The sequence below is a fragment of the Coregonus clupeaformis genome, unplaced genomic scaffold (assembly GCF_020615455.1).
Source record: "Coregonus clupeaformis isolate EN_2021a unplaced genomic scaffold, ASM2061545v1 scaf0086, whole genome shotgun sequence".
NCBI classification, from domain to species: domain Eukaryota; kingdom Metazoa; phylum Chordata; class Actinopteri; order Salmoniformes; family Salmonidae; genus Coregonus; species Coregonus clupeaformis.
In genome coordinates this window covers 579,658-601,043 of record NW_025533541.1, presented here as the reverse complement: position 1 = coordinate 601,043, position 21,386 = coordinate 579,658, and the positions used below count along the sequence as shown (strand labels likewise).

The window sequence follows — 21,386 nt, the reverse complement described above, 5'->3', positions numbered from 1 at the left end:
GGTTAGCACAGGTCCCCGTGGCTCAGTTGATGCCTTTAGAGACTGTGTTTGTTCGGGTGCTTCTCTTTATCAAATGGTTTTCTGCTTGTCATCCTGGTCAATCAGATTCCCAGACAATTCGGTAATTACTCCTGAGGCTGTGGCCCTCACTGTCACAATAACAACACAAATCACTGGTGGCTTTCCACTCACTGGTCAAGTTTACGAGGAAAGAAAAAAACTACAGGGGGTGTCACATTTATATATTTTTCTCTACTTTATTTCAGTGAATGGTTAGAGATCTGATTCTTATTTGATTTTTTTTTAAAATACTGTAGCACTGTTAGACACACATCAGAAACATAATTGAACCTCTAAATACAAATTCAAAAAAGGAAATTTACAAAATAAATGGGAAGGTTCTTGTACACGTGGTGAACGCAGGAAAAAGTGCCCATATCAAAGATCTTATGATATGTACCAAGATGATATTTTCAGCTCAATATTTCCTAGTGTATTTGATTTTGCTCTTCTCCCACGGCCCACATAGAACTCCTGTCAGGGCAGAATGAGAAGAAGGAGACTTAGTAAACAGTTTCTCTTTTTCCGCTGGTGTGCATTTAGTTTGGAGGGCATTTGAAGAGGGCGCTTTTTCTGTTAGTGTCTGTAAACAAGCGCTACACAGTGTCTGGTCCTTCAGCATCGGAGGTGGCACACTGAAGAGTGCGTGTGAAATGTGCGTGTCGGAATGTTTGTCTTTTTTGGACATGGCGTTCCTCCCCCACCCCTTCTGAAGGGGTGCAAGGGGAGCGGGAGAGGGAGAGAGAGCTTGAATCTGATGGAACGCCAATGGGTGATGAATTATTCCCTGTCTAACTCCCAGCATCTGCCTTATCACAGAGCCTGCCACTGCACTGTGCTGACAGCAGTGACAGCCCCCAGAAAATATTTAGCACTGACAAGTAATGCTTTCCTAATACATCTCCCTGCCCCTGTGCCGTAGTTGGTTTTATTCTTTAGATTGTGTTGATTTAAGTGGGAAAGGGGGGCATCTCTACAATTTCAGTGGTATTAGATCACCTCGCAAGTGTACACACACACACACACACACACACACACACTGCAGGTACATGTGCTTTCTTGACAGTCTGGTCCATTAGGGGGCTCTCGTGTTTAAGAAATAACTGTTATGTTTTTCGAAGACAACTCCACTAAGGTTTATTTTTTAATATTTCTTTGCCCTTGTTTTCTCTTTCTCCCCTCTTTTGTTCGCCCTTCTTCTGTCTTCCTCTCCTTCTTCTTCTCCTTCCTCTTCCTCCTCCCCTTGCAGAAAAGGTCACGTATCGCCTACAGTGATGAGGTGCGGAACGAGCTCCTGGGGGAAGACGCTGGCTCTTCTGAGAGTCAGGTAAGGTGCTAATCAGGCCCCACTGGTCCCTAGTATGGGTGGCTTGCCGCCGGGTGAGGAAGGGTCAGGGCCTCACGGGGCCACCAGGGCCACAGCATTGGCACCAAGTCATGTGGAAGGAACACTGTTTAATGCAAAGCTGCCCAGGGTCTGAATGGGCTCCAGGCTTGGGCCCAGAGTCTGGGCAGCGCCAGATTGGGGCACCCCCCCCCACACACACACACACACACAGCTGTTCTCCAGGCCGTCTGTGTACTTATCCTCTAAAAAGATCCTACACACACACACACACTCACCTTTAAACACAATGTGTGGTGAAACCACACAACTCGGACACTCCGAATAAATAGGATTCCCAGATTCAGTGTTGATAAGCATTAGTGTCAAAAAGTCACTGAAATGTTTGATATTTTACTGGCTACTTGTCGCTATATGACCTTTGTTAAGTAATATTGAAAGTATAATTTGATGTTTGATGATAAATCTTACTTCTATAGTTGAAAATATAATTAATTCCATGAAAAGATGTATGGTGAATTTTGTAATGAACATTGAAATGTTATTGATGTTTTATCACAAAACTATGATCAAGTTTGGTTTATAAACAACAGATAAAAAGCAAATTAGCCGTATTTCTTCCATTGTCCCAAAATGCTAAGACAATGCCGTAAACATGGGAAATTAACGATGCCTTCAAAAACTGTATTGATTCATTCATATTGAATATGAGAAAGGAAAAACAAACATCTTAAATAGTGATCTTAATTGCTCAAAATATGCCACATGTTCTTTAAACTTTTGTTGTTTTGAATTATGTCTGAAGTGCTGCATCAAAAAAGCACCACATGAACAGCTACGCAAACCGTCTTTTTAACACTTGAGACGTGCTGCCGATCTCTCACCTGCGCAGCTGCCACTCACAGACACTCACAACACTGACCAGCGTATTTGGACTAATTATATATTACCTTAAATGATCTTGTCAACTTTGCAATAGTTGCTGTCTCTCAGTCGCACACACACACACACACACACACACACACACACACACACACAGAGGGAGAAATACACACACACTCACACATTTAGTCCCTCTGTACTTTGTAAGTACAGTAAGATGAGCAGAGCTAAATAAAGTTTTATTTATTTATTGCTTCCTTATTACCATTTCAGTGATGACCCATGCACTACACATCTTACAAACATATGCATCGCTAGCCGAGATGTGTAATTGATATGCATATTCCCTGCAAATTAGTGAGATGCATAAAGTGACTCTGACATTTTATACAGAAGTTGGAATTGGATTTGCTGCCAGAACTGTCACATTCAAGACAGTGATGGTTCCTATCAAAATCTTTTCAAAGGCACATTTTAAGAAATACGACCCACATTTCAAATAATATATATTTCCTTTTCATTAAGTACAATTGATGATGAACCCCATTATTTAAATAAATATTCATAGACCTAAGAATATTTTTCATAGGAAAATAATTTGTTTAAAGAATGGAAACACAGACAGATGAGTTAATTTAAGTACAATTTAAGATGCTTGTCATTTTAAGATGTTTTTAGCCTTATGCTGCTCTGTTTAACAATTATATTATTATTTTAAATATGCATTTTAAGGTGATTAATTTGTCCAGCATTCAAGCACTTGCATTCAAGCACTTGAAAACTTCAGATTTTTAGTAGAGGCTGACATCTCAAAAGAACTTAAGGTCTACGGAATGTATGTTTGTAGTTTAATTTTAATACACTTGTCTTTTTCCTCATTTACCTTCCATTCTTCTTAAGTGATTCAATATCCCCAACACAAGGACGACTGGAAAGCATGGGGAGGCAAATTGTCCTTGAACCAAAGAAAAAAGTCCACATCTAGTTATACATTTAGTATACATGTATACAAGCAAATGAAAATTGAATACAAAGTACAACAATTATTCCAAAATAAATGGCAGGTTGGCATTTTATTATCGTGAAGCTTGACCTGGAGGCAGCTCTGCGGAGTGGTCACTAGCTATCACAGCCACAAAGTCATAATATCTGATTTTAAACCTAACCCTTAACCCTAAAATTGTACCTTTTCATATTTATTTTGATCTTGACAAACTCCCCAGTCCCGGCCAATTACAAGCGTCCCCATATCATGATGCTGCCGCCACACTACTTGAAAATAGAGAAGGTTTCGCTCTGTGTTGTGTTGTATTAGATTTGACCCAAACCTGTAGTTTTTCATTTAGGCCAAAAAGTTAATTTATTTGCTCTGTTGTCTTGCTGTATTACTTAACAGCCTTGTTGCAAACATAATGGATGATTTGGAGTGGATCTTTTAACAATGGCTTCTTTCTTTTCACTTTGTCATGCAAGCCAGTAATATGGAGTGAATGCAATGTTGTTGATCCCTTTGTATTTTCAAGTATTGTGGTGGCAGCATCATGTTATGGGTATGCTTGTCACCGGCAGGAACTGGGAGGTTTGTTAGGATCAAAATAAATATGAAAGGAGCAAAGGCCAGGTAAAACGTTAGAGGAAAACCCACCTCTGTCTTCTGAAAACCCTGGGATAGGGTTTTATCTTTCTGCGGGACAATTACACAAATGTTTATGCAAAACATACACCAGAATAGCTTTCCAAGAGGTGCTGAGTGGTCTAGTCTCAGTCCTGACTTAAATCTGCTTAAAAAATCAGAAACAAGGTTTAAATATTGCTGTCCATCAATGATCCCCAACCAAATTTACTGAGCCTGAGCAATTTTGACAAAAACAATGGATACTGTATGTTTCCCTAAGAGTTGTGCAAATAATCTTAATGAAAAGGTTACGAAAGGATGACTGCCAAAGGTACTTCCACCAAGTATTTTACTCACGGGGGTGGAGACTTATCCAATTATGATATTTTTAAAAAATGTTTTATTCATTGGAAAAATGTTCTATAACTTTCCTTCACTTTGGAAATGTGGAGTAGGTTGTGTAGATGTAAAAAATAATTTACTCCCTTTTTAGAAAACAATTTTAAGACAGTAAAATGGGGGTGTATTTTTCTATATACATATATATATATATATAAAAATAAGCCTTCAGTAGTTGCTTCAGAACCTTAAATGCTCAAAGCATAAAATTAGTACTTATAAGTTGAGTATCAGAATTGTAATGTTTGTACATTGTAAAACATAAACAAAATTGACACACACACACACACACACACAAACAAATAGTTTTAAAAATGAAAATATTTACCTCATTTCAATTTTTTAACTTCTGGAGATAACACAAGACTTGGTCTTGCTGTGAGTGGAGTGCTCGGAACTTCAGTTTTTTTTTTTATTGAACGAGACTGGAGCGATAGAGAGGATGGGAAAAGATGGGGGAGCTGGGGCAAGTCGGTCAATTTAATTCCTGACGATCTGAAAGAGGTCAGGATCATTTCATATAGCCCTGGCTGAGCAGATCATTACCAGTCGCAAATCTGTTCGTTACATGGCAAGGATTTATAGCTAAGTACATAGGGAGTCGTCATAAGTTCTAAAAATGGCGTGTTGGCCGTGCGATAATGGCTAAAGGACAATTTAATAGAGTTCGGCATTTATTCGTTATCTGTACGCGGACAGAGACTGAAATGGCGTTATCACTCTTTTTTTAATAACGTGGTAGTCTACCGTTGCACATTTTTTCCCCCCATTCTTTCTCACTCTGTATGCAATTCACACACTCAGACACACACACACACACACACACACAATCTACCACACACACATACATTTTTCGCACATGAACACTCTACGGAATAGTTTCGATTTCAGTCACAGCAGAAGGCTTGGCCACAAGAGATTGTGCTGGTTTGAGCCAGCATGGACCAGATTTTACAGGCTACAAAGGAAGCAGATTACCACTTGTATCGAATTCCATATTGAATGAAAAAAATATTTGTTTGAAAAATCTGCTGATTATCATAACAGAAAAATTGCAGCAGTGCAATTCTGAATACTGGCTGGCTTTAAAAAAACGGAGGAAAGGCGCTCATGGAGGCGTAATTATAACATTTACAATATTCTGTGTTTACCACTTTATTTCTCTGGAGCAAAGCTAGCATTGTGGGTTACATTTTAAAAGAATGGATGTCAAAGAAAATAAAGCTATGTGGAGAAAAAAATGAGAACACCAAGCACAAAAACCCCTCATATAGTTTCAGCAAATCCTCCACGGCGACTTACAATCGGCCAAGCAGCACAAATAAGATGGAACAACTTTTGTTTGGTTCTCATTGAATTGGACGGCAGGACTGCGGCGTGTGATCGGCGGCTCTGGCTGGCCTGTTCAAAACCTAAATAGCCACATCTGTAGTGTAGTTTTAAACTTTGGCCCCCTCAATAATGCATTCAACGCAGGGGGTTGTGACCTTTGAAATAAAGGACAGTTTCCAGTCTGCAGAGGGAAGAAAACCCTATTTCTTTGCTACGTTTTTGTATTTATTTGTTAGCCTGTCTGTTGCTGCCGAGTTCCCCAAGGCCAGTGGCTCCCTAAAATGCAACTCTCAGCACACAAACATTAAGCAGTTTTACTTTTTAGATATTTTCTTCAACTCCTTTTATTTCATTCTCTCACACGAGAGATACTATATCGCTTGATAGTGGGGCAGTTATACATTTATTCTCAGACCTTTTTGGAAATGTTCTTCAGATTTGCCCTTCCATGGTATTTTACTTTTTTAAACTCAGAATTACAATACTTTATGATTATATATTCATTACATATTTGTAATTGGATTTTTTTTTGTAATTAAATCGGGGAAAGCTTACTAAAAGTACATACGTTTTTAAACATCAATCAGACATGTTAAAAATGTTACCACCCTAATTCAAAGTATTATATTTTTAAGTATAGTTGTCTTCAAATAACCATATTATAGAATATATATTTTTTATTGAACTGTGACAATAATATTGATGGTGCCACTCCAGACAGATATGGCTGTTTATTTTCTCTCACTCTCTCAAATGCTAATAGTCATCCGTCAAGAGTATAACGTAAAATTAAAGTTACACTGACATAATTGTGCTTAAATTTCTCATCAAAGTTAACCGACTGGGTGGCTGCTTCCTTCTTAACTCTTCGGTGTGAGTCCCTTTCAGAGGAGCCTGTTATTCCTGACGACTGTGGCCACAACAACTAATACTTTTTAATAGTTTAGTTTCCACCAAGGCTTTTTCTTTCTTCTCGACAGTCAAGTTCATAATTTATGATCCAAGTCCTCCTGCCTCTTTTCTGATATCATAGTAAATTATTATTTAAAACTAGCCAAATTCAAAATGACCACCACATACAAAGTGAGATGAGAGGAGAGTAATGTGTCCCTGAGCCTCCCTTCAGATCTGCTAACCTTTAATCTCGCCCAAGAAATGGAGATAAAAATCACCTGCAACAGCTAACAAATTAAGAAACTTGTCCTTCCCCTCCTCTACTAAATTATGTTGCGTTCACATGATAAGCCCCCTCTCCATGTCGCTCCCCTACATAAAGAGCAGGTTGTGAAAGCATCCTTTTAATTGTCATTAAGCTCGAATTGAGTTGTTGCCGTCCTCCGATGTCTCTCTCTATTAAATATATAAAGGAACAACAGTAGGGAATATCTTCTATTTACCCCACTTTGAATTTGACATTCTCTTTCATCAAAAATGAATAACTAATGCTAAGATTCATTTTTCATGACCCCCGGTAACAGTTGTCCTGATAATAAGCTCTACCGTTATGTATTTATGTACACTATATGTATAACACAGGAGCCCTCACACGGGTATCCATACATAATCCAAACAGCAGGAATCTGTATTGAGGTACATGAAATATTGACAATATGTCACCATTGATGGAATGGTTCTACATTTCACAATATAGAATAAAAAAGGCATATCTGTGTATCTTTTTTGCTATTTCCCTGGGATCCTGCAGAGGTACATATAAAATATATATACTCTACCGGTCAAAGGTTTTAGAACACCTACTCATTCAAGGGTTTTTCTTTATTTTTTACTATTTTCTACATTGTAGAATAATAGTGAAGACATCACAACTATGAAATAACACATATAGAATCATGTAGTAATCAAAAAATTGTTAAACAAATCAAAATACATTTGAGATTCTTCAAATAGCCACCCTTTGCCTTGATGACAGCTTTGCACACTCTTGGCATTCTCTCAACCAGCTTCACCTGGAATGCCTTTCTTGAAGGAGTTCCCACATAAGCTGAGCACTTGTTGGCTGCTTTTCCTTCACTCTGCGGTCCGGCTCATCCCAAACCATCTCAATTGGGTTGAGGTCGGGGGATTGTGGAGGTCAGATCATCGGATGCAGCACTCCATCACTCGCCGTCTTGGTAAAATAGCCCTTACACAGCCTGGTGTGTTGGGTCATTGTCCTGTTGAAAAACAAATGATAGTCCACTAAGCGCAAACCAGATGGGATGGCGTATCGCTGCAGAATGCTGTGGTAGCCATGCTGGTTAAGTGTGCCTTGAATTCTAAATAAATCACAGACAGTGTCACCAGCAAAGCACCCCCACACCATAACACCTCCTCCTCCATGCTTTACCCTTTTCTATTCCCTTGTTCTTCTTCTCTTCCTTTTTCTTATCACTACGTCCTCGCAGTTATTTATTCTATACTTCTGTGGCACCATTTCTGAGGCTGGTAACTCTAATGAACTTATCCTCTGCAGCAGAGGTAAGTCTGGGTCTTCCATTAATTTTACATTTTTATCATTTAGCAGACACTCTTATCCAGAGCGACTTACAGTTAGTGAGTGCATACATTAATTTTGTTTCCATACTGGCCCCCCGTGGGAATCGAACCCACAACCCTGGCGTTGCAAGCGCCATGCTCTGCCAACTGAGCTACATGGGCTACACCTGTGGCGTTCCTCATGAGAGCCAGTTTCATCATAGCGCTTGATGGTTTTTGCGACTGCACTTGAAGAAACTTTCAAAGTTCTTGAAATGTTCCTTATTGACTGACCTTCATGTCTTAAAGTAATGATGGACTGTCATTTCTCTTTGCTTATTTGAGCTGTTATTGCCATAATATGGACTTGGTCTTTTACCAAATAGGGCTATCTTCTGTATATCCCCCCACCCACCTTGTCACAATACAACTGATTGGCTCAAACGAATTAAGAAGGAAATACATTCCACAAATTAACTTTTAAGAAGGCACACCTGTTAATTGAAATGCATTCCAGATGACTACCTCATGAAGCTGGTTGAGAGAATGCCAAGTGTGTGCAAAGCTGTCATCAGGGCAAAGGATGGCTATTTGAAGAATCTCAAATTTAAAATATATTTTGGTTTGTTTAACACTTCTTTGGTTACTACATGATTCCATATGTGTTATTTCATAATTTTGATGACTTCACTTTTATTCTACTGTGTAGAAAATAGTAAAAATAAAGAAAAACCCTTGAATGAGTAGGTGTTCTAAAACTTTTGACCGGTAGTGTATATTCCTTCATTTAAGCTTCTATGCACACTGTACCCAAACTGTATTTTCCTACTGTACAGTGAGATCTAGTATTTTTTCCCCTTTTTGCCATATCAAGTGTTGTGATGTGACTTCCTTGATGATGCTAGTTTAGACACTGCGAGTCGAGCAATCCATTCCCTCTAGTTGTCTAATGTGACAGCGAGAGAACTTGATCTTTGTTTGTTCAAAAAAGTATGCGTGAGTCTCATGTTTAGCTTCGTTTAATGTGCTTGTCTGTGATTTTTAAATGCTAAACATGCAAACCGATAAATCGTCAAGGTTAATTCTTTACCCAGCCGCATGATCTGCTTCCTGCCATGTCTTTCCTTTTCATCTTTCCTTCCCTCTATTTCTCTCTCTCTTTGCTTTCACGTGGCAGTTGATAAAGTTACGTGAAGAGGTAAGTTCCTCTATTGCTATCCTGTTTTTAGATTCCATTCCTTTCTGAATATCTTTATGCCCTCATCTCTGCAGCCTAAAGGCCAAGGCTATTTCTGAGGTTCTTATGCGCCTCTATGGGGATAAATTCAATGAAAGACATTTTCTGTACAAATCTGAAAAGGTATTATTTCTGATAGCACACTCTTTTCAAAACACATATGGGGTAAAAAGCAGGGATAAAGGACAGTGTTGGAGGGGTAAACCCCAGAAGGCCCGCCCACTATTTTACCAGATAACTATCAACATCTTGATGCTCAGCAATCGTGGCTGCTCAATATCATGCTGAATTAGTGGATTGTGTATTTTGCCCTTGTTACTTCCATCTATAGCACTTACTGTAAGCCTTGTGTAGTCAGGATGTAGTAGTAATGCTATTGTTGTTGTAGTTTTGTATTTGTTCTTGTACAAAAGATGGTGGAGTGATCCGTTATCAGTATAATTATGATATTAGGTACATACAGTTGAAGTCGGAGGTTTACATACACTTAAGTTGGAGTCATTAAAACTAGTTTTTCATTTTTCATTTCTTGTTAACAAACTATAGTTTTGGCAAGTCGGTTAGGACATCTACTTTGTGCATGACACAAGTAATGTTTCCAGCAATTGTTTACAGACAGATTATTTCACTTATAATTCACTGTATCACAATTCCAGTGGGTCAGAAGTTTACATACACTAAATTGACTGTGCCTTTAAACAGCTTGGAAAATTCCAAAAAATGATTTCATGGCTTTAGAAGCTTCTGATAGGCTAATTGACATAATTTGAGTCAATTGGAGGTGTACCTGTGGATGTATTTCAAGGCCTACATTCAAACTCTGTGCCTCTTTGCTTGACATCATGGGAAAATCAAAAGAAATCAGCCAAGACCTCAGAAAAAAAATTGAAGACCTCCACAATACTGGTTCTTCCTTGGGAGCAATTTCCAAACAGCTGAAGGTACCACGTACATCTTGTGATGTCACGAGAGGCTGTGTCCTGGAGGGACGTTACATCCCCCTGAGGTGGCTGCAAACCCAGACAGCTATGGCTCCATCTGCTGGTATGGTCGGGAACTCCACCCCTCTATGGCCAATCTTCCCACGCAGCTGAAACAAATGAGGAGCTGATGAGCTGAAGGTTTGGGAAGGGAAGAGACACAGTCTCCAACCTGGGCTCTCTGGAGGACAAGAGTGCTGCACGTCCACTTCCATGAGGAATATAAGGATTTGGAGATACTTACCTTTGGGAAATACTCACCTTTGGATATATGCACCTGTGGAAATACGTGAGAGACATTTGGAAGGACTTTTTGCTGGGTTGGCCACTAGCTGCAACGTGGACTACAGTAAGGCTGGGGAAAAGTTATCTGAGCGAGTGAGAATTATGACTTTGGATGTGGAAGAGACATCCCTGAACTGTTAACCCTTAAAGAGCCACAAGAGAACAGAATTTTGTTATATTTTCGTTAATTTCCCGAAGACCTATAATAAAATCCTTGTTTTGTTTGAACCTTGTCTCCTTGCACTACTTGAGCAATCCCGCTGAAAGCTGTGTAGCCTCTCGTGACGTCACAGATGGTGGAGAATACGGGCACGCTCAGCGTTAATAGTGCATGTCAGAGGAGGATACCGAAGGTTTGATCACCCAGTTTTCCAAGTTGGCCGTAGGCTCCCCGCCCGACTGAAATGGAGGACATATTGAAAGCCCTTGTTGCTGGCCAGCAAGCCCAGATGCAAGTAAACGTGGCTCTCTTGGAGGAGCAAAAGAAAGCCAACCTTCTGAAGGCAGAGGAATTGCAGTTGCAGAGACAGAGGGTGGTCCAAAATACCCGCCCAATAAAGGCAAGTGACTTTATATCTAAGATGGGAGCTACCGATGACATTGAGGCATACCTGCATGCATTTGAGGCCACGGCCACTAGGGGAAGCCTGGCCCAAGCAACAGTGGGTTGGTCTGTTAGCCCCCTTTCTAACCGGGAATCGCTGAATGCTGTCCGGGACCTGGGCCCTGACCAGGTTACTGACTATGATGCCCTGAAGTCTGAGATCCTCAGCAGATATGGACTCACAAAGTTTGGTATGGCCCAGCGCTTTCACAGTTGGACCTTCCAACCAGACCAACCTCCTCGGGCGCAGATGCATGAACTTGTCCGAATCGCAAGGGAAATGGCTGGATCCGCAGAGGAATACAGCAGCGGCGGTGGTGGAGGCCGTTGTGGTGGATCGTTACCTCACGCGCCCTGCCTTATGAGGCAAAACGGTTCATCAGTCAACAGGCCTTGACCACGGCTGATCTGACCGTGGAAGCTGTGGAAAAGTACCAGGCCACAGCGGAGATGCTGAATGCTTCCCGAAAAGACCCCAGGAGTGCGGCCCCACCACAAATGGGAAGAACCCGTCCAAAGGACCCCAAGGTCTCGAACCCAGCCACGTCAGGACTCTATCCCGGCTCCAGGGGGAGCCAGAAACCAGACGGGTCCAAGAAGAGTACACCAGGAGGGGGAAACTCGACAGTGTTACCGGTGTGGGGAGATGGGACATATCTCCTGGCAGTGTGGGAAACCAGCCGATGAACCTATGCCCACTGCGGAGTCCTCCAGCTCAGCACCCACACACCGTTTTGCCTCGCTCTTGGGAGTCGTAGATGGCGGCCCAGATCGACCCCCCCCACCTGCCCGGTAACTGTGAATCACCATGATGTGGAGGCCTTACTGGATTCTGGTAGCCGGGCCACCCTGGTGCGTAAGGATTTGGTGGGCCCAACGTGTCTGACCCCGGGGAAAGTCCTCCCAGTTTCCTGTGTCCATGGGGACACCAGAGAATACCCCATTACTGAACTTACAATGACCAGCACACGGGGAACCATACACACGACGGCGGGGTGGTTGATTCCCTCCCCGTCCCTGTCCTAATTGGACGAGACTGCCCAGCCTTTTACCCACTCTGGAGAGAGTCTCAGGAGAGGATAACCCGAGTACCTCGAAACGGAGAGGCAAGACTCATCCTGGGAAGGCTCCGGTGCAATCCTCCGAGTTACTCACTCCCGCCCGGGCTCTGATAGGGATGGCAGGTGCCCAGACCGACACAGAGACGGAGCTACAGAATCTGGACAAAGAACTGTCTGGTCTGAAGGGGACCGCTGGGAGGTATCGTTTGTTAAAGCAACAGTTAGACATGAAGACAGAAGAGTTAGATATCCTCCAGGCTAAACTCCAACAGAGCTCCTTCCCTAAGCAACAGGAGGAGCTGGAGAGGCTGCGCAGGACCATCGAGGAGTGTGAGGAGACCCTGCGCAGTAGTAAGGAGGTCCAGAAGAAGGCAGAGGAGAAGTACAAGGTGTTGGAGAACAAGATGAAGAATGCGGAGGCAGAGAGAGAGAAGGAACTGAAAGCTGCTCAACAGAAGCTAAACTCTGCTAAAACCAAGGCTGATGCGTTCAGTAAGAAACTCAAGGAGAGACAACAGGAGGCTGAGTCCCTGGTCCTAGAGTTGGAGGAGTTGAAGAGAGAGCAGTCTGGCAAGCACCACGGCAATGCGGGCGCCCTCTCCCGGCGTGATGCCTTCTTCGCTGCCTTTACCCCGACGAGGGACGTCGGTCCCGAGGAGGGGGGATGTGTGATGTCACGAGAGGCTGTGTCCCGGAGGGACGTTACATCCCCCTGAGGTGGCTGCAAACCCAGACAGCTATGGCTCCATCTGCTGGTATGGTCGGGAACTCCACCCCTCTATGGCCAATCTTCCCACGCAGCTGGAAACAAATGAGGAGCTGATGAGCTGAAGGTTTGGGAAGGGAAGAGACACAGTCTCCAACCTGGGCTCTCTGGAGGACAAGAGTGCTGCACGATCCACTTCCATGAGGAATATAAGGATTTGGAGATACTTACCTTTGGGAAATACTCACCTTTGGATATATGCACCTGTGGAAATACGTGAGAGACATTTGGAAGGACTTTTTGCTGGGTTGGCCACTAGCTGCAACGTGGACTACAGTAAGGCTGGGGAAAAGTTATCTGAGCGAGTGAGAATTATGATTTTGGATGTGGAAGAGACATCCCTGAACTGTTAACCCTTAAAGAGCCACAAGAGAACAGAATTTTGTTATATTTTCGTTAATTTCCCAAGACCTATAATAAAATCCTTGTTTTGTTTGAACCTTGTCTCCTTGCACTACTTGAGCAATCCCGCTGAAAGCTGTGTAGCCTCTCGTGACGTCACAATCTGTACAAACAATAGTATGCAAGTATAAACACCATGGGACCACGCAGCCGTTATACTGCCCAGGAAGGAGACGCATTTTGTCTCCTAGAGATGAACGTACTTTGGTGCGAAAAGTGCAAATCAATCCCAGAACAACAGCAAAGGACCTTGTGAAGATGCTGTAGGAAACAGGTACAAAAGTATCTATATCCACAGTAAAACAAGTCCTATATCGACATAGCCTGAAAGGCCACTCAGCAAGGAAGAAGCCACTGCTCCACATCCGCCATAAAAAGACAGACTATGGTTTGCAACTGCATATGGGGACAAAGATCGTACTTTTTGGAGAAATGTCCTCTGGTCTGATGAAACAAAAATAGAACTGTTTGGCCATAATGACCATCGTTATGTTTGGAGGAAAAAGGGGGATGCTTGCAAGCCGAAGAACACCATCCCAACCGTGAAACACGGGGGTGGCAGCATCATGCTGTTTGGGTGCTTTGCTGCAGGAGGGACTGGTGCACTTCACAAAATAGATGGCATCATGAGGAAGGAAAATTATGTGGATATATTGAAGCAACATCTCAAGACATCAGTCAGGAAGTTAAAGCTTGGTCGCAAATGGGTCTTCCAAATGGACATGACCCCAAGCATACTTCCAAAGTTGTGGCAAAATGGCTTAAGGACAACAACGTCAAGATATTGGAGTGGCCATCACAAAGCCCTGACCTCAATCCTATAGAACATTTGTGGGCAGAACTGAAAAAGCGTGTGCGAGCAAGGAGGCCTACAAACCTGACTCGGTTACACCAGCTCTGTCAGGAGGAATGGGCCAAAATTCACCCAACTTATTGTGGGAAGCTTGTGGAAGGCTACCCGAAACGTTTGACCCAAGTTAAACAATTTAAAGGCAATGCTACCAAATACTAATTGTGTGTATGTAAACTTCTGACCCACTGGGAATGTGATGAAAGAAATAAAAGCTGAAATAAAGTGGTGATCCTAACTGACCTAAGACAGGGAATTTTTACTTTAAGTAAATGTCAGGAATTGTGAAAAACTGAGTTTAAATGTATTTGGCTAAGGTGTATGTAAACTTCCGACTTCAACTGTACCTTCTATATAGAATATTTCAATGTAATCGATGAATACATTCTGGATTGGTGCTTTTTTTCTGGCTTATTTTATCACTTCATCAAAGGAAAGAGACATTCATATACTGTAACAATACTTCATCTAATGACACTTTGAAATGTCTTTGAAGGCTGAAAATAATCTTGGCTCAGTTTTCTTTTCTCCAGCTTTTGTGTTTCTATTGGCTTGTACAGTACATATCTTTGTTGCGTTTGTTATATGGCTTTGTGTAAAATGTTGCCTGAGGAAGCTTTATGTAATGTCATCATAGGGGATCTCCTATCTGCTGTTCTCGCGCAACAATCTAGCACCATCTTCCCACCACCATATTGATGCGACCCCCACCATTACATCGCCACCATTCTATACCTTTTCCCATAGGATACTGTTGAATAAGCAAGGTGCTTGGTTTTTATATTATGAGACTGACAATAGAGGGGCTTGGATGGTCTCTTCTGGTTTGAACACATGTAAACACAGGCTGGGAGTGAGCATGGTTGGTGGCCATGGGCTGCCAGAAAGCTGGTGAAATACCACTTGCTGACATGAAATGTAATGTAACCTCATTTGGAGTTCAGTTTTAGCCTGAATTCAAACAGACAGCAAACGGTGGTGGTTTCTTCTGATCTTCGTTTATTAACGATATAGGTCTATATGAACCTGCTGGAGTAAAATTCTCATCACTCATTCCGTTAACTGACCAGGTTCCACTCTTCAATCGTCATTCAGAATTAATAACAATACACAATTGTCAACAGGAATATCTATTGATATATCCATTGTAACTTTGGAGGCACTAAGTTACTTAGAGGTACTTAGACAAAGAAAAATATCAATTTAAAGATGAGTCGGCCATGCTTAAGCACATCTTTTGGAGCATGTCTTTAGGCAACATGCAACTTACTGTTCATCTCTGTGTGTGGATGTGTGCTTGTGTTTTTTTAATGTCGTCTGTGAATGTGTATAATGTTTTTGTTGTGTTTCCTGGAGCTGAGTAATGCTATTCCTATCAAAGCCACCCTCCATTCACTTCCATTCATAATTTAGAACCCTTTTCTCTCCAGACTTCTTATTTTTCTCTTTCCTCCACCTTGACACGGTGCATTTCCCCCTTGCCTCAGGTCAGGAGAAACCTTTCGTTACCTCACCTGTCTTCCCCTGTGGAACACACCGCTATTTAATTGTGTTTGATTCCCGCCCTCTTCACCATATCAACCCTTCTATCTGCTCCTTTTTCCTCCCATTCTTCCTGCATTTGAATCAAAGGCTGGCGCAGCTTATTCACACTTAAGCCCCCTTTTAAAAACGATACTTTTTCCTCAGCTGGAAAACATGTTTAAATATTTAGCACCCATATTCTCAGCTGTTTGACACTTGTAATTCCTCATTTTACAAGTCCCAAACAAACCGCGGAGAAGATCACACAGTCCGTCTGAATCACAGCTGTCATCATTATTCACTTTGACTCTCTCCCCCCTTATTGAAGTAATAAGGAATCATGGGAACTTTGGAAAATGGTGATAGTAACCGTCGTTGTTTGATATTGAAAAAAGTAGTAGAAAAAGTGAAGGAAGAGATGATTTTGAGCTGCAGATGTTCTGCGGCTGCCTAATTTGTATAATTTCTAAGAAGGTCTTTGTTGCAAGTGTAGGCATCAGATAAAAAGCCATACATGCATACGCGGAAATTGGGAAGGGGCGCGCACCAATGTGCTCGCAGACGCATAATATTTATCATGTGCTGTTTTTAAATTGTTTTATGTTTAGTTGCATGCGAAGAAGAAAAATTATTTAGATAACAGGCCATTATCATTTTCTCTAGGAGGTATATGGCAGGTATTTTTTTATAGGTCAATGTGTATGTGTTTGTGTGTGTGTGTGTTTATGTGTTTATTCTTATGATATTTTGGTGACTCGGCTCCTCTGTCATAGCCACAGGGGTCAAGGCTTGAAAAATGCCACTTAGCAGATGCTTTTATCCAAAGCGACATATAGTCATGTGTGCATGCTCCATGCTCTACACAGTCAGACAGTTGTAGCTCCCCAGGAGAGGCCAGCAACTTGGTACTTCCTCTTATTGAAATGGGTAGCAGGGAAGATGCTCAAACTGACTGGGTGGCTCAGGGAAATGCACCATCACATTTCTAAAGGGTGAAATTCTGCCCTGATTCCATCTTCTTGTCCCATTGCATAAGTAGAGAGATAGTTATACAGGTAAAGTAGTGTTGTTTTGGGCTGTTGTCGAATGTAGGTATTGGATTATGGATAAGGTACATGTTTAGAACTCGGGCCTACAAAATATGTTGGTTTCGTGTACGAGGACCACGCTAGTGTGTTAAGATGACATCTTTGCATTTTTAGGAATAGCTGAAGCATCCTGAGGTGTTTTTATTCTCTTAATTCTCGGGTGTTTTTGGTGTCGTCTCCATTATTTCCTGTCGGTCGGTTTATACATCTGCCTGAAGTCGTTATAAGGCCGCCGGTGACGCGGTGTCATTACAGGATCTGTGCCGGCTGGCCTGCACTCTCACCCCTTCCTTCAGGTTCCGTCAGCGTCAAACCTGGCTGGGTACATTATTCTAATGACCCCCCCCCCACAACCAGCACATCACCGAATACCTCCCACCCCTCCCCCCGAAAATAGTATAGAACAAGAGAGAGAGAGAGGGAGGATGGAGAGGAGGGAAAGGAGGGAGAGAAGCTTTGAAGTGGCTTTTCACTGCAGCTAGTCTGCTGGCCGTCTCCCCGAGACGTGTCACCTTTGCCGAGAGGGAATAGGAAAATCACGTTTCGAATGGTAATGATAACATACTAATCACTTGAGCTCTTTGAAGAACGGGGGAGCGAGCTACTCTGTCAGTATCCCCGGCTGCCTTGTGCTCCGAGGCACACAGCCATGGTCTAGGTGTATTAGCTTAAGCGTTGCATGTCAATACGTCCCCTCCATCTCCGCTGATCCATAGGGGCTCATTAAGCCGAGCTGGCTTCCTTCTCTCTCCCCACACGGCGTGCACAGGCACACCACCATCACACCACCACCATCACACTGCACAACACCACCGTCACACTGCACACCCAGCCACCCACCACCCTTCAACTCTCTCCCTCCGTCCCTCCTTGTCACCACCTCACTCTCTCCCACCATCACCCCCCCGACCCTCCGTCCCCTCCCTCCCTTTAACTATTGAAAAGTATTTCTGTCATTTTAAATGACATCTGTCCACCAGCGAGGAGAAGATGGGTAGGAAAGAAAAAGGTTCAGAGGCTGTTTTTCTTATCTTTTCCCCTCCCTTTGATTTGTCAAACTTTGAAAAGTGGGATGTCATCTTATTTTTTTCTATTTTATGTCCTTTGAGACATTAGCTGGTCTGTATTTTGATAGCTTAACTACAACTAGAGATTCCAGTGCTCCCCTCCCTCCCTTTCAAAACGGGTGTAAACCCCTTTCGCAGAGAGAGTTACCATTCATCTAAGTGGTGGATCTATGGTACATCTACGGTAGTCTTGTTGGGCTTGCATAACATACCTGGTGTTGAAAGGGTTTAAAACGTCACATGTAGGTTCAGTAAAGGCTTGACTACTGAAAGACTGGAGAATCCCAAGGCAAATTACCTTTATGTAGGCCTAGATGTATGCTTGAGTTCAAGGTATTATGCAAGATGTTACAACCCTTGACTCTGTAACTTTTCCTCATCACTTGATATGCATGAGATTGTAAGGACCGTTTATAATCTAATAATACAATGACATTGAATGTGGTATTGTGGCAATATCACATTAAAGGGATAGTGCACCCAAATTTCCAAATCACATATTGGTGTCCTTAAGCTGTAAACAGTCTATGGACAAGGTATGACAGCAAGCCATGCTTTGGTTTAGTTTCCCTGGCACTGTTTTCAAATGCTAACGTTTTAGCATTTGTGGCACAAATCATGGGACCGACATTAGAATTTTTCACGCATCATTCCCACAGATTTTTAAATTGTCTCAAATTGATTGTGAAGCTCAACAGTCACTTATATATTATTTTAACATGATGCGAGAAAAATGCTAATATCGGTCCTTTGACTTGAATGGGATTTGTGCCACAAATGCTAAAAGGTTAGCATTTGGAAACAGTGCCAGGGAAACTAAACCAAAGCATGGATTGCCATCTCACTCTCACCTGCTTACAGGCTAAGGAAACCAATATGTAATTTGGGTGAACTATCCCTTTAATTTCTGGGTCACACGATGCAACAAGATCTGACCTCGTCTTGGCTTAGAAAGAATTGCCAGCAATGAATGGAAGAACAACCATTTAGATTTCTTTAAGAAAAAGAACGGGTTGCTATGGATGTTGGCATTCACAGATATTATTGATGCCAAATGTATTAGCCTATAACAACTCCCACTAGTATCTAGCTAGATACACAGAACAGACAATGATCTAATTACTCACTTGTTTAAAAAAAAAATGAAACACAAAGTACCTTAGAACTAGTGTACATTAGATCCTTTCAATGGGCAGCCTTGTCATTTGTTGATACCTATGAATAAGTCAACATGCAATGCACTCTGTGTGCAAGGCTTGATATGCAGTCGTGAGATGTATTCTGTCACTGTAACTCATGGCTATAAGGATTTATGTTAGTCTATACTAGGATCATCTAGTATAGTGAGTGGCCAATACTAACTGGTCAGCACAGGTAAAGGTCTGCTGTACATATGCTGATTGCACATGTATAACTATTCTGTATGCCGTGTAATATTCCCTAGATTCCATTATTCTCAATGTATATCAGTGTCCATTTGTTTATGGTGTAAATATGTCACTGGTCATTGTTTATATGATTGCATGGTACATGCTGGTGTGTTAATTTTTTTGGTGTGTGTTTTGCTATTTGTTTTAGTGTTTTTATGTTCATTCACTAATTATATTATAGGCTAATGTTACGTTTCACTACTCACTTTTTACGTAATACACTTCCAAATGATTTGGCATAATATGGTCCTATGGTGTCCTCTGAGGCATTATACTGTCTCACCAGCCATGTGCCACACCAGTAGAACATTCTAGAAAGCAATACATGTCTTATGTTCCATAACCAAATACATTAGGAGAGTAAATGCGTTTGATTTCCACTTTAATTAGGGTTTTCTCCTTAATTCCAAAGCCATCGCCTTGACAGTTTTTATTTTATATATATATTTTTTTTTACTTGAAAGCTGCAAATGATAATTTATTACATCTCAATTAGTTCTTCCTCCCTCCCTTAACTTTGCCCTCCACGCTAAATGTCAAGTAATGAGTTGCAGAAGACTATGAATGAGACGAGGAGGGGAAATCTCAATTAAAAAAGAGAAGAACCATCTGGTGCTTCTCATTTTAATATTGAATAAGAATAGATACTTTATTATCCATTTTGAAAACATTTCAACAGTAACAACTATGCCATATACCCAAGCTCAACATGCATGTTGCCAATATTTCACCAGCTACACGTGGTTGTTAATGATGTTTATTGGTGCTGGCCAGTGCTATTGCTGTTGTGGTCGTAATGTTGGTCAGTGTTTGGTGACAGTGTTGAGATGTTTCTCTGAAACGCTTCCCAGCCCTCTCAATCATAATTTTTCTGTTTTCTGTCTGTTTTTTCTCCCATTTGTTTTAGAGAGCACATCTGTTGGACAACACAGAGAAGCTGGAAAGGTCATCTCGGAGGCTGGAAGCTGGCTACCAGATAGCAGTGGAAACCGGTATGCGTTCTATTTGGATGGGAAGGGAGTGTTATGAAATTAGAGGTGGGGGTTGGGGTGTGTGATTGAGCGACAGCAAATTGTCTCGCTCTTATGCGAGGTGGAGAGAAAGTAAACATATAAAACTGCCGACTTGACGACTGGTGACATTTTCAGGAGCACATCAAAGGCGAGCGAGGGAGAAAGAGGTGTACGGGCGACAGAGCGGGCTACGCTGCTCCTTGTTCGGCTCCCGGAAAAGCACACGCGCTTCTTCTCCCATGCCTCTGTGTGTCTGTGAGTGAGAGGTGCTTTTTTTTTATAGCTCCAAAAAGACTGGTCTACTGAAATAAATAACATCAGCGTTTCCTCCACTACGTCTTACTTCGGAGAACCAAACAAAGCACAATAAACATCACTAAATATATCGCCCATCATGTTTTATCCTCACTATCAAGGTTTGTTTTTATCTTTTATATATAGGAAAATGAGACTCATTTGGATTTGAAATAGATTAAAACCAGATATATTTTTTATGACAGTCACCACATTATTCAGTCACAGTGTATTCTTTAGAGAGATATCAAAGCTCATTCTTGAAGTATTAACTGGCTTTCTGTGGCTTCCGCTGTAGTTTAGAAAAGTTTGTTAATTTACACTATAATGGAGGGGTGGCGCGTGTGTGCGACATCGACAGCTTTTAATAATTCAAGTCGAAAAAGGGGTGCGCAGACCACTGCCTTTTGATGTGTTCAGTAAGTAGAACTCACAAATTCATAAATACAATCTGCATTCTCTGCTTAAAAATGTTGTTTCATATGATTCTCTGATGATCTCCGAGACTTATATTATTCCTGTTTTCACCGTGTCGAACTCTGCGGCAGCCGGTATTTTGATTCCATTCAGTCATATCTTTCAGTCGAATGACTCGTTTTGATGTTTCGGCGCGCCCGTTGGTTGGTGTTAAAAAATGTGCTGTGGTCTAACCGCGTTCTCTACCTCCTGGGCCCAGT

At 41.8% G+C, this 21,386-nt stretch overlaps 1 protein-coding gene across 5 annotated transcripts in view; it reads left to right on the top strand.

Moving 5' to 3' along the window:
* The window catches only part of LOC121551068 (vesicle transport through interaction with t-SNAREs homolog 1A), a 199,396-nt gene that overhangs the window by 32,784 nt on the left and 145,226 nt on the right, over positions 1 to 21,386 (top strand). For 2 of the 5 annotated variants that reach the window (XM_041863633.1, XM_041863766.1), the window contains exons 4-6: positions 1,310 to 1,387; positions 9,286 to 9,306; positions 20,310 to 20,394. In XM_041863633.1, coding sequence (XP_041719567.1) covers positions 1,310 to 1,387; positions 9,286 to 9,306; positions 20,310 to 20,394 — 184 coding nt within the window. Of the gene's footprint in view, positions 1 to 1,309; positions 1,388 to 9,285; positions 9,307 to 20,309; positions 20,395 to 20,550; positions 20,717 to 21,386 lie in introns of those variants that run through there. The other 3 variants (XM_041863702.1, XM_041863908.1, XM_041863835.2) reach the window with 2 other exon arrangements.